The sequence below is a fragment of the Vidua macroura genome, chromosome 3 (genome assembly GCF_024509145.1).
Source record: "Vidua macroura isolate BioBank_ID:100142 chromosome 3, ASM2450914v1, whole genome shotgun sequence".
Classification (NCBI taxonomy): domain Eukaryota; kingdom Metazoa; phylum Chordata; class Aves; order Passeriformes; family Viduidae; genus Vidua; species Vidua macroura.
The window spans coordinates 63,330,584-63,343,841 of record NC_071573.1 but is presented as its reverse complement, the minus strand read 5'-3'; the positions used below and the strand labels follow the sequence as shown (position 1 = coordinate 63,343,841).

The following is a 13,258-nucleotide window of genomic DNA, read 5'->3' as shown; positions in this document are numbered from 1 at the left end:
ACCTAACAAGGGGACAATTTTTGCTAGTTTTCATTGATGAGCTTCAAAAGTATATCACTTGGGTAGATTCAAAACTGGTTAAACCTTATCTGATTAACGACACATAGGTAAATCAGATTCTGTACCCAATTTTCAACTATACTTGTACAAAATGGTTTTACAAGAGGAAATTAAAGAAGCAAATTCCAGGTTACTGAAAAAAAAAATTAAAGGGCAAATATCACACACATACAAAAATTAGAGAGGAAAAAACCCAATTCAAATGCAACAAAATAGAAAAATATTATCTTTAAATATCTGTTTTCCCTAAAGATTTATACAATAATTATTTTCTATATATCAACTTTGAATTTAAAAGCAAAAAAAAACTCAAAACAAACAAACAAACAAACAAAAAATCCCCTCCCTCGCAAAAAAAAAAAAACAAAAAAAAAACAAAAACAAAAACAAACAAACAAAAAAAAAAAAAACATAGCTGACAAGCTCTATTTTGGTTCTTCAGCGAGGAGAGTTTTTTCTTTAGGCAGGGAAAAGTCTGCTTGCATGAGAAAATGGTACTGCCTGGTGGGAGTTAGTTTGAGTGGAAAAGTGAGATAACAGAAGAAAAAAAATATCCTGTAGAGGCTCAGTGCATCCTAGGCATCCAAAACTACAAATGCTTTCAGACCCTGATCTTTTATCACTGAAACCTTGTGTGATTGTTCACTCTCCAAGTAGCCTGTTCTTGCTAGTTTGAGTTTGATAAATGGAACAAGTGGTTACCGGGTTGTATTTGACAAAAGATGTACAGAGGCTTGGAAGGTTTGCACAGATTTCAGCAATTCCTAATTAGAAAAATAGAAGAAATCATTTCCCATGACACAGCGAGCCACAACCATTGAAATCAGTACAATTCAACTTCCCCGAGTTTGCGAGATCTCCTGGGTTTTCAAGTAGAATCACCCTGAACGGCTCTTGCCTCTTTTTTCTCATGGCACTGTTTGGAATTAGCTTCTCTGAGGTGCGACAAACAAAAATCATTGAAACAGTAATATATTGTGATTTCTGTAAAGAGACAGCTCACTTACTAATATGTGCTAGTACTAATACAATACACAAAGAGCTGTCTTCCTTTTAAGCACTGCTGTCCTCTTGCTGTGTTTGATTACAAAGAGGCTTTTATTCTTCTTCTGGCAGCTTTTTCAAAACTTTATGTTGCCATGTACTGTTATCAGCTCTCCTCAGCCAGAAAATGCTATGTAGTGTGCAGTTGACCCCCAAAAGTTTGCCATCTACTCCATTAAACATAGGCACTAAACCATTAGAGCTCAAATTTTTTTTACCAACTAAGCTGAAATGAAATTACAGATATAATCTGAAGATGTCTCATATCCTAATCTCAGAAATCTGAGTCTCTGAGACCTCCAAACTTCAAGATTTGTCTAATCTAGCAGTATTTTTCCTGACCACTGCAAATATCAACACATCTTCAGAATGTCAGCAAAGATGTCCTACAAAATGTTTTCCTTTGTGTTTTTTTCTTGAGAGTATCAAAATCTACTTTAATGCACCAATTTTCACTAAAAAGCTTTACAAATACCAGCAGAATTTACAAAAGCAGCACAGTGATCAGCAATAAAGCCCTTACAGATGTATTTCTATGTCCACAAAGGAAGCAGCTGTTTGTTGAATTTAGGATAATGAAATCTTCCTTGACATACAGACTTTGAACAACAACATATTGGCTTGCCCAATGTGTTTCAACAATTCTTGTTAGTTTTCATAGCTTCAAGGCTTATCAGACCATTTCTCTGCATCTCTGAACAAAGTTTGAGCCACAGATGTTGGAAGGAAAACAGACGGCAAATACACTAGAGAGCATAATAAATTCCCAGCTTCCATTGTAGACTTTGTCTATGTCCACTAAAACTGTATTCAAACAGTGAACAAAGTAAATAGCAAGCAGAGTTTGTCCAAAAATAGCTCTAAATGCTGTCAGTAGAAGAGATGTTAATGATAGATACATCATCCCCTCCTTGGCTTCCACAGTTCTAAAAGAGGATTCAATTCCTTAAGTGTTTTCTCACTAAGGGAAACTTTTTCATAAGCTGGGTGACCTTCAATGCTGAGCAACAGGAACTGCTCTGCTAATGTGGTTGCATGAAAGGGGGCATGGCTTGAAGGTTATAGGCAAGTTCAAAGCACATAACAATTTATACCTAAGACTTAAGTGCACAGCAGCTTTGTAGTTAATGGGCTCCTTCTATGCTTATTCTGATCCCAGATATTTTGGGGATAGAAATTTGCAAGGTCTGACTTACACATTGACTTCTCAAGATTTTATTTCATTGTTATTCTTGATCCATCCAAGCTGGACCTGAGACATGAATGGTGTCTAATCTTACAAAACCAGATTTCATGTTTTATTGTTTTGCTTTCTGAAGTTGACCTTTTTTCTTAACTGGCTCAGTATGTAACAACTGATTTTTGAAAGCTTTTTCAATCACGTAATTCAAAGTTCTTTAAGATTTGAACCTGTGACTTTCAGTAGGATTATGATTATTATTATTATTATTATTATTATTATTATTATTATTATTATTATTATTATTAAGAATTAAGGAATATCACATTTCTATGCTGGATATCAGATCTATTTTAAGACCAAAAAAAAACCAAAAAAACAGAATAGTGTTTTACTGATTATTCAGAGAAAGAAATAGAATATAGGTCTATTAAAGATCTATATCTTTTTCACTGGTAAACACCCCAAGACTATTCCTGAACAAAACAAGTCCTAATCACAGCATCCAACTTAACTGCCAAAAGATTATTTGAATGCAAAGGAATTCTGTAAATTTTTCAAAAAATCATCTGAGGATAAATTCAGGGATGGAAGAAAGCTAGATTTTGAGAAGGTTTTATTTATATATGTAATCTTAAATATCTTAATGTGTAATTCTATTTCCCATGTAACTCAGAAATTTACTTGTGCTTTTAACTAATAAAGTTTTTGATTATTGAATCTGTGAAAAATAGCTGCCCCTAGAGAAGTTATACTCTACACACAAAACCCAGTTTTGATTTTTATGTTTAGCTTCTCTTGATCCATTTTCACTTCATCTGGTAGATGCATAACAAATACTCAGTTCCTGCAAGCCAGTTTATCACTTTCTTTTTCAAGGAAAACATTTTTCATCCCTAGTCTGCACTTTGTAAAATATATTTAGTCCATCATGATTCTTCTCAAGGTATTGCAAAGGTAAAATGGAAATAGACAATGAGTCCTATTAATTTGTGCTGCATCTCTGATAAGACAGTAGAGGTTTTGAATTTTCCATGGTGACTATAATGGCTGAAAGTTCTTTTGACAATAACATGATGAATTCCAGTTTCAGTCATTTAGGAATAAATCTATTACTTTAAGCAAAGTTACTCCAAAGATGTCTATTCTACAACTTCTTGTACCAAGTGAGAAGGCCAGTGTTCTACTTGAGGGGTTGTAGCAGCCCTTCAGAAAGAAAAATAATCTTCTGGCTTGGGTGAAAGGTAAAAATTCCCATTTCCAAGAACCACATGGCAGACACTTTCCAGTGTCTATGGCATTAGTAGGGAAAAATCCAGAGAAAGGAGATGGTTTTTGGAGATGAAGACTTATAACTATACGTCAATATATATATTTGGGCACAATTCACATAGTTTATAGAAATGTTTGCTGTAACTTTGATTAAAACTAACAAATGCTTGAAGTTAGTTGTATGATTAAATTCATATGAAGCATTTTAAAATTTCTCATACAGCTCATTATTTGCTGGATTGGACTGTTGTGGGAATGAAGGGTAATTATTCATTGCAAACATATTTCAGGTCCTGCCTGCCATCTGATAGCTGTGTGTGCTTATGCAGGGAAGTGATTGATTTTTTTTTTTTTTTTTTTTTAATGCAAAAAATTTCCATACTTTTGGTACAAACTGCAAATCGGAGAAAAAACATTAAGCTACACTGCAGTGTCAAGTGCAATCACAGATCAATTGACATGTGACATTGTCCAAAACCTCTCTGGATGGAGTTACCTCTTCATAAGTTAGTGCAAAAAAGTGAAATAAGTAGGACTGGAAAAACAGCTTTTTTGAAGGGAAATGTGACTACAATTTATCTGCTACAGAATAGCATTCTATTTTGTTTGGCACGGTAAGCCTAATTAAATAGTTACATTTTAAAATCTTTATGAGAATCTTAATTATTAATGACATCAACAGGCTGAAAAAATGTAGGTTAGGTGTGGGGAGAGTTCGGCTCTGCAAAGACATTACTTAAAAGCAATTTTTTTTTGCATGACTGAGCACATGTGCACACAGACTAGATAGTCACACTTTACAATGAGGTTACAGTTATAAATTATTTATAAAATGTTGGTAAACACTGTAGGCTATTACAGAATCCACAGAGTCCATAGTTTTGTTATAGCTATGTGTAACACTCTCAAGTAATGTGCAACCACGTATAATTTATGAAAGTAATATCCGTAGTATTGTTTATGATGTGTATTAATAATTTATTAATCCTCTATGAACTATTTATAAATGCAATCCTAATGGAAGGCATGGCTGACTAGTTACTCCATTGCATTAGCTGTGTGGGAGTTAAAGGTTGCACACCTCTGCCCCTCTTTTTAACTAGCCCAGTAGTCTTTAGACAAAGTAATACTCACTATTTCCTTACAGGATTCTAGGAAATTAGTAATCAAACAGAGGCATTGTAAAGAGATCTGCCTGCAAGCAAATGTGCAGGATCCTTTTCTTCAATCTTCTCCAATATTTCAGCAGAGCTTCCATAGGTCCCCTTAGAAAAAACTTGCAGATAATGTGTGCATATTAAAGCATATGAAGTCTTAATTCTGGAAGATGCTTTTATTGTTTGGTACATCAGACCAACAAAACATGGGTCATCTATCCTTATGGTATCCGCTGGAAAATGGACAGTCAATAGAAATGAGTGTGATGGTCTAGGCTGCCATGATGTCTAGGAACAGATCCTGGCTTGCAGTATTATTTTTCTGCTCCAAAGCATTCCTGGCTGACAAGGTACAGCTAGTTCTGCTTGCAGCAGGCAAGCTCCACTAACTTTCATGTGACAGCGCAGTTTTATTGCAGCTCTTTGCTTCTTTATGCATGCTGTGAAATCCCTTGCTGAGGCATTGGATACCAGAGTACCATCCCCACACATTAATTCTTCTCTTGTTCTTCTGCAGGAAACAGATCTCATTCTGACCTTTAACATCTCAATGCACCGTTCCTGGTGGATGGAGAATGGGCCGGGCTGCACCGTGACCTCAGTAACCCCAGCACCAGACTGGGCACCAGAGGATCATCGTTATATCACTGTCTCGGGGTGTTTCCTTGAATATCAGTACATAGAAGTGGCTCACAGTTCTCTTCAGATCTTCCTTGCAGTAAGTGTTTACAAATAACTTCAATTCCACCACCTTTTCAGGATTTCTTCTTGTCTTTATTGGAATAGTGGATGATTGTGTCATTCACTCACAAACCCTGCATTTGTATCTTAGTTTAGTTATGAAACTCAGTTGTCATTCAGCCAGTTCAAGATAGCTGCATGCAAAAATTTCCAACATACATATTTATTATTGCACTAAGAACTACTGACATGGCACACTCTGTTTTCCTGATACTATAATATATAAGTTTTGACATAATAGCAAGTTACAGCTATTGTTGTGAAAGCCAAATTAAATATGAAATTGAATACAAAAGACAAACCAACAGTAAAAATAGATTCATTGATCAGTTCACAGGACTCAAATCTCATCAATTTGTCTTTAACTGTATTAATTGACACTAGACTACAATAGGAGAGGTTTTCCCTCCCCTCCCGAAAAAGTTACACTTACATGAAAATCAAAACCCAAGATCTTAAATTTTTTTTAGGAGAATCCAATGTTGCACTGCAGAAAATTTATAAGGGATGAAAACTGTTTGCTTGGGGGAAAAAAATGTATAACGGAGCTCACAGCTATCCAAAAAGTGGGCAGCTTTTCCATCTATCTATTCCCCAGCGTTTTATATCGCTCAAGCTTGACTCGTGGATTTATAGCTTCATAGGATAATTTTGGTTGGAAAAGACCTCTAAGATCATCAAGCCCTACCCTTAACCCAGGACTTCCAAGTCCAGCACTAAAGCCTGCACTTAAGCGTTACATCTACACATATTTCAAATACCTCCAGGGAAGGCAACTCCACCATTACCCTGAGCAGCCTGTTCAAGTGCTTGACAAACCTCTTGGTGAAGAATTTTTTCTTAATATCCAACATAAAATTTCCCTGGTGCAAGCTTGATTTCCCTTCATCCAGACCAGGATGCCATTTGCCTTGGCCACGTGGGCACTCGCTGGCTCATGTTCAGTCAGTGTTGACCAGCACCCCCAGGTTCTTTTCCAACAGGCAGCTTTCCAGACACTCTGCCCCCAGCCTGTGGCAGTGCCTACAGTTGTTGTGACCCAAGTGCACAACCTGGCACTTGGCCTTGTTGAACTTCATCCAATTGGCTTTGGCCCATTGATTCAGCCTATCCAGATCCATCTGCAGAGCCCTCCTACTCTCAAGCCTTCAAAAATAGATAACCGGCTTATTTTTTTCTGCCTTTTTTTTTTTTTTTTTTTTTTTTTTTTTTTTTTTTTTACTTTAATGAATGAGGAACAAGAAACTCGAGGTATATGTAGTTCAAGCTCAATTCTGTTCCTGATTCAACAAGGTTTTTTGTGTGTCTGTGTTTAAATAGAGCTGTGTTTTTGGATAAGCTCATTCTTTTCAAGTCAGAGTAATGGTTCAAAATAACAAGCCATTAGTAATCTGATAGCTGTAGCTAACTACATCTGTGTTATACTCCCATTCATGTTACTCTAAATGTGGTTATCACAGGCACAGAGCTACACAGAGTAAGTACAGGTCAATTTTACAAACCTTGTGCTTGACTACTGTTTACATCACTTTCACATTTCCCTTTGTGGCTATTTTTTTCTAATAGAAATGCTAGTGTAAATTCACTCCCATATTAAATGTGATTAAATGGGAAACAGAGGAATTAACTGGTAAAGCTCAGTGACATATAACACAAAGAAGAAAAGTACTGTTTGTGTCAAGAAAATTAATCCACAAACACCAGAGGTTTATGTCCAAAAAGGAGACAGAGGAGTCCTGTTACATTATTTGAATAAAGGGAGAGGTCATGGGCATTTCCCATGGGGTTTCTCTAATTGTTAGAGGACTCAGCCTCCTCCTTCTTATCTTAATTTCCCAGCCACATTTCCCACTCTCTTTCCCCATTGGCTGAGGTACTTGAGAGGAATAGACTTTGCGATTCACCTAATACCTAAGATCCCCTTCTAATATATACCTCCCCCCTTTTCTTTTCCTTGTGCCTATCAGTGGAATTCCTAAGGAATTACATTGTCAGTGGAGTTGGACTAAATGATTTCCAGAGGTCCCTTCCTACTCTAACAATTCTGTGAATCTATGATTCTGTATTTCCATGGAACAACTCCCTCATTTCCTGTCCTCCCCAATTCTTGATCAATATTGTAGATGAATCTGCAAAGGTGAGATCTTAGCTTTATCACACTTTGACAGCAACATCTATTTAAAGGTTTGCTGATAAATGCAGAAAAAATTGCATAATTTTGGCCACAACTAATTCAATATTTTTGTTGGAAAGAACCAACCCTTAATGTAGCCTGTGCTCACATACTCTCCACTAGGCACTTCTCTCCCAGGGAAGTCTCATTTACAGAGCTCCCAAGTCTTGAGCATCTGGCCCATCCAATATGCTCTGCAAGGACCGCAACTCTGCCTGTCCTTATGTCTACAAATTACAAAAATAAACTGGTCTAGTGATGGCATGACTCATATACTCATACGCTTCAGACAATAAAATGTCCTTGTGTGTTTAAAGGTTATTGATTCTTTTTGCTTGCATTAGAGAAGCTATTTCATTTTCAGGCCTACTGGGTTATCAAGGATAGATATACTTAAATGACTGATCTCTGGAGAGAATTTTTCCAGGTAAAGAATGAGGTCAGTAGTACTAATGGGGATTTGATTTGCAGCTATTTGAGTTGTATTCTATATAATATCTGCAGAGTGGAGTCCGACTGAAGCTTCCTACCTCTGAACAATAAGAGGCGTAGCTGCCACCTCACCATGGGGAGGGCAGTGCTTGGGAGGGACACAGTGCAGGTTATACACCACTGTTAATCTTGGCATGCCGTATCAGGGCTTAAGGTAGTCACTGGCTCTGAGTATAAATAGCATTTGGATCCCAGCCTTTTGTCATACAACTGAAAGTTTCTCATAAGCTGGCAGTTTCTCAAGCACTCACACATATCAATGTCTAATTCTACCTACAAAGTCTATGTACAATTTTTTTCATTTTCCACAGTTCGTTGAACTCTCGTCTTCTAAGAGAAGGTGAAAAGCTTTTCAGTTCAGGCCCTGAGCTGCAGTTCAGGTCAGAGGGTTCTGCTTCCAGATCTATCACAATGTTCTTTTGAAAGTCCTTTCATCTTTCTGTGCCTCTTTCCAAGTGCCGAAGAGAGAGAAAAGCATGCCTAAATTTTTCATGTTCGTTTCATAAAACCCTGTACCATTTGCCTAGATAGAGATCTCTTGAATCTTTCAAAAAGCCCCTAAATATGCAGGACACCCAATACAGGAAGGTCTTTGAGTGGTACAAGGAAATTATAATGTTAATTGTATTTCATACAGAAATTGAGCTCAGATTCTCTGCATATTTCTTTTGTCTTTGGTTTACTCTTTGATTATGCATGACCTGCCCTCACTGCCACAAGTCTGTTCTTGCAAAAGTCAACAAATTAAAACCCATTTGTAGATCAAAACTCTGAAAATATGCAAAGTAGAGATCAGCCTTGGAGATAAGTGTAACAGAATTACAAATCTATTTGCCAACACAGGATTAAAAGTATTTAGTATGCTTGTCTTTTACTTCTCACACACTCAAAAATCTATTGATTTTAGTGGAGATAAGTGCCTGAGTTATGGGAATAAGATTAATGTAAAGGCATCACCTTAGCCAGTTTGGGTTTTAGTTATACAGCTCTCAAAAAGATGAACTGTGTAATATTATTCCAGTAAAACAAGTGGAAGAAAGGCATTTCTTATGTACTGCATCTGCATTATTGATGGTAATTTACATACCAAATAAATAAAACCATAAGTAAACTGTTACATAAAAGTATTGACAATTTTCAAAGTGATCCTGTCCACTGACTTTTATGTGCTATATATTAGTCTGAATTTCTTTTTGTTCCTTCCTGTATTTGTGCTTGAGTACATGCTTCATGCAATCATTAAAATTATTATTTCATGCTTCAAAATTTGTAATATGTAATTACCCATCCATAGTATTTACTGTAAATGTATACTGTTTGGATTTCTGCAAAGTCTGCATCATGCACAATACCTTTCAAGCCCTGATGCTGTCAGATTGATTTACAACATCATGAAACATAACTGTGTTATTAAGATGCACTAGTACAGCTATGAAGTTAAGATGCCAGCATCAAAATCTCTGCTCTGTTGCAGACTTACCATAAGACCTTAGGCAAGGTGCTTAATTCATGCCAATTATTGTCCATACTATACAAACAGTGGTTCTTAAATATTTCAGAAAGATGCTGCCAGGATGATTCCATTAAACATTGCAGGTAATCTAATCCTATGGAAAGGTGGTCTGTGTATGTATTTTAGCACTTAGAGCAGTAGAATAGCATTAATGTTCCCTGCTTCTCTTAAGGATTAATAATTAGAATCGGACAGTCTTAAAGTCTTTCATGTTTGCATAGCACAGGTGGCATTAAATACTCTCATGCCTGGGTGGAGAGATAGGAGTACTCAGTAAAAGTGTACTTTTACAAGAATATATTTACTGAACTGTCTACCTGTGTTTTAGACCTCCATGCTCAAATATGTTACTCAGAGTCTAACACTTAAAGGCCCTCAACATTGCTGAGGAAATATGATTGAGAAAAAAAGCAGTGTTTCCCATCCAAAAGAACTAACCTTCAAAGTATAAAGCAAGCCAGCCACCCCATATGGAAAGGAAAGGAAGAAAAGACAGGAAGACAGAGAGGGAATACTAGTTTGAGGTTTCATTGGACTTCCTGTTTGACTATTGTCAGCTTTCCTGTAGGCATAATAAAAAAGTCCTATGATTCAGAATGAGTAAACTTCTGATAGATTTTATGTGCTAGAAAATTATCCTAAAATGCAGTAAAAGACAGAAGTGTGTGAAAGTTTGAAATTTAGGAATTAGCTGACAAGAAGCTGGTGTCTCATTAGCAGTGCACTCTCATACTGACAGGACGGGACAAACCAGGTGGAACAGGCCACAGAGAGTCTTGCAAGAGAATGAACTACTTGAATATAACTGGACAAAACTAAGGAGAAGAAATAGAGGTTTTTAAAGCAAGAGGTGGAAAATAATCTCAGCAGTGGGAGATTTCAGGAGTAAGGGGAAGACATGGCACGGGAGGAGAAGCAGGATGCTCAAAGAGTGAGACATCAAGAGGGTATAAGCAGGACACCAAAGGTTAAAGAGAGGGCTTGTGAAGCTCTGGCATTTGGAGCACAAAGAGAAAACAAGCCTTCTGCAAGGGAAGTATATTTGATCTCTTTTTTTTTTTCTCCTTGTGGATTTAATTTTATTTTTATTTGGGAAGATATTAATTATACCTGAGCAGAGAAAAAGGCCAGAGTTCCTCCAGATACACCAGCAAATTATAGAGCAAGACTGAAAGAATCAGGCAGCAGATATATCAGCAGGCCAGACTGCATGATACAAGGAGAGGCAAAACAGCAAAAGCAGGGGAGATGTGGAAAGCAATCACAGGAATGCATGGAAAAAAACAGCTGCCTAACTAATAATGTCATTAGGAATGAGGCAAACAGCAAAAGAGTGTTTCTGTGTGTCCCAAAATATTCATGAGTGGAAACAACACAGAGGTTTGCCCTGGCTAGTCCAAGTTGAAATTCTAAAATTAAACAGGCAGATCCCTTTGACAGAGCTGCAAAGGAATATTCTAAGAACATGTACTGTAGTAATAGCCTTCACTGTGCTCAGGTGGTTAATACTCATCTTTTAGGAAGAATGACCTACTGATGTAGCCCTTGTGTTCTGCCAATAAACCAGCATATTCCATTCCTCTGCTCAAAATACATACAGGGTGATATGCTGGGAAGAAACAAAATGCAGCAAAGTTCTTGCAAAACATCAAATGCAGCAGTAAACCTAATGCCATGTTCTTAATTTTCCAGTCCTTTTTACCCAATATAAAGGTCTTCAGTTGTGCAGGAAGTACATCTTGCACATGAAAGCCCATTCTTAGATTTGTCCTTGATAACTTCGTTCCTGCACCTCCCTTCTGTCAGCAGCCTCCACCCCTTCTACATGGTTATACTCATACACATACTTTGCACATCAGCTGTCTCTTCCTGTGCTTTTAGAGTAGTGACAATATTTATTTGTGAGTAAGGAGACAGGAGCTCATGTAATTAAATTGTGACTCTTTGAACCTCATGGAGAAAAATAACATTATTTAATTAAGGCAAAGTTCTTTTCTAGGGCAATACAACGGTTGAAAGAAAATTGATTCTTAATGATATAGATTGGTACTTTAGAAATTCTTTTTTTCATTGTGGGACTGGGCAAAATCAGCACAATGTGAAGAGGGTATGAATCATTGTAAAGTGTTAATAATACTGTCTTTCCATGTTAGCAGACAGGCATCAGGTTCAGGTATCTTTGACATTGGCTCAGAGCGCAGTATATTGCTGTTTCTGTGTTTGACAATAATGCTAAAGCATTTGTCATTAGTATTTTGAAGGATTGCTATAAGAGATTTTTTTTTTCTGTATCTGTTATTCCTTCTATCAAATTTTACCTGCATTTCTTCACTACTTCTTACAGAAAACTGAATTTTACACATCAAAGCATAAACGTTTTCATAATGAGTAGGTTGCTTTGTCAGTAGAATTGTACTCATTCATTTCCCTAAAAGCTTCCCTTCTTAATAAACTGTGTTTGTATAAAGCTAAGCTATGTAATTGTCTGAAAACAAGTTTTCTCCAACTCAGAAGAGAGAAGTCAGCTTTAAACAGCCTTACCTAACCAAGGCAAACAGGATTGTCTCTGAAAGGTTTATTTCCCTTGTGGAAAGAAAGACAACAGCACCAGCATGAGCTGAGACTGGAGGAAGCAATTCTGCTTCTCACAGATGTACTTGCGCTAGCAAAAGCAAATAGCTTATGTGATTTTTTTTTTTTTTTTTTTTTTTTTTTTTTTTTTTTTGAGTGGGATTGGAATTATGAAAACAAAGAGCTGAACATTGGACTCATTACTTTGAGGCCTGAGGGAATTTTCCTGAGAATTTGTTTTGACCACCTCATATGTGTCCCTTGACACAGGGGACTCTGAATTCTGGCTGACCCCATGGTGATATGATAGAGCAATGAAATTATGGATCTCCAGGTTCAGTGCCTCATGGCTGTCCTGGGGCTGTGTGATGTGGGTGGTGCAGTGATGACTGGTGATGCTTTCTTTCTGACTTGCTTCCTCCCACAGCTGGCATTTAAATTATTCCTCAGTTCTGGTATTGGCATAGTCCTGTTTTTATTTCACTGTCATAGCATGAGAGCTGCATGTGAACATGTTCCAGCTATACACGGGTCAGATGACTTGGAATGGGGCCTATTAAGCTAGTCTTGGTGAGCCTTTCTCTTTGAAGAGATTCAGGATAAAAAGCCTAGTCCATTTGATTTTCTCTCTATACAAAGGAATTTACAAGGTAGAAAAAGCTTATTACACTTATTTGAGATGTAAGAATAGTACTGAGAAGAACAGCAATAAAAATAAGTAGCTCAAGCTTCTGTAATCATAAGTATTCTTTTACAACATGTATTTAAACAAAAAGCAATACCTCTTCATACTGAAAACTCATAGTTGAGTGCCAGGTTCACCAACCCCATTCCTGAGCTGGTTCTGAAGGTACAATACAAATGAGGGCTGCTCCTTGGAAATATTGAAAACCTCATCCACAGTACAGCTATGCCTCAGTGTCACCATGTTTGGTATTCCTGCTGATATTACACTACTGTCTTGTTCTGCTTTATACAAAATCTACAATTGCCATTTTGCTTCATATCCCAGAAAAAGCCCCTCTAATTCTGGAAGTACAAAGACTCAGTTTATG

At 36.9% G+C, this 13,258-nt stretch overlaps 1 protein-coding gene across 2 annotated transcripts in view; it reads left to right on the top strand.

Moving 5' to 3' along the window:
- The window catches only part of NKAIN2 (sodium/potassium transporting ATPase interacting 2), a 519,234-nt gene that overhangs the window by 438,689 nt on the left and 67,287 nt on the right, over positions 1-13,258 (top strand). For both annotated transcript variants that reach the window (XM_053973640.1, XM_053973639.1), the window contains exon 4: positions 5,231-5,431. In XM_053973640.1, the coding sequence (XP_053829615.1) occupies positions 5,231-5,431 (201 nt within the window). The remainder of the gene's footprint in view (positions 1-5,230; positions 5,432-13,258) is intronic.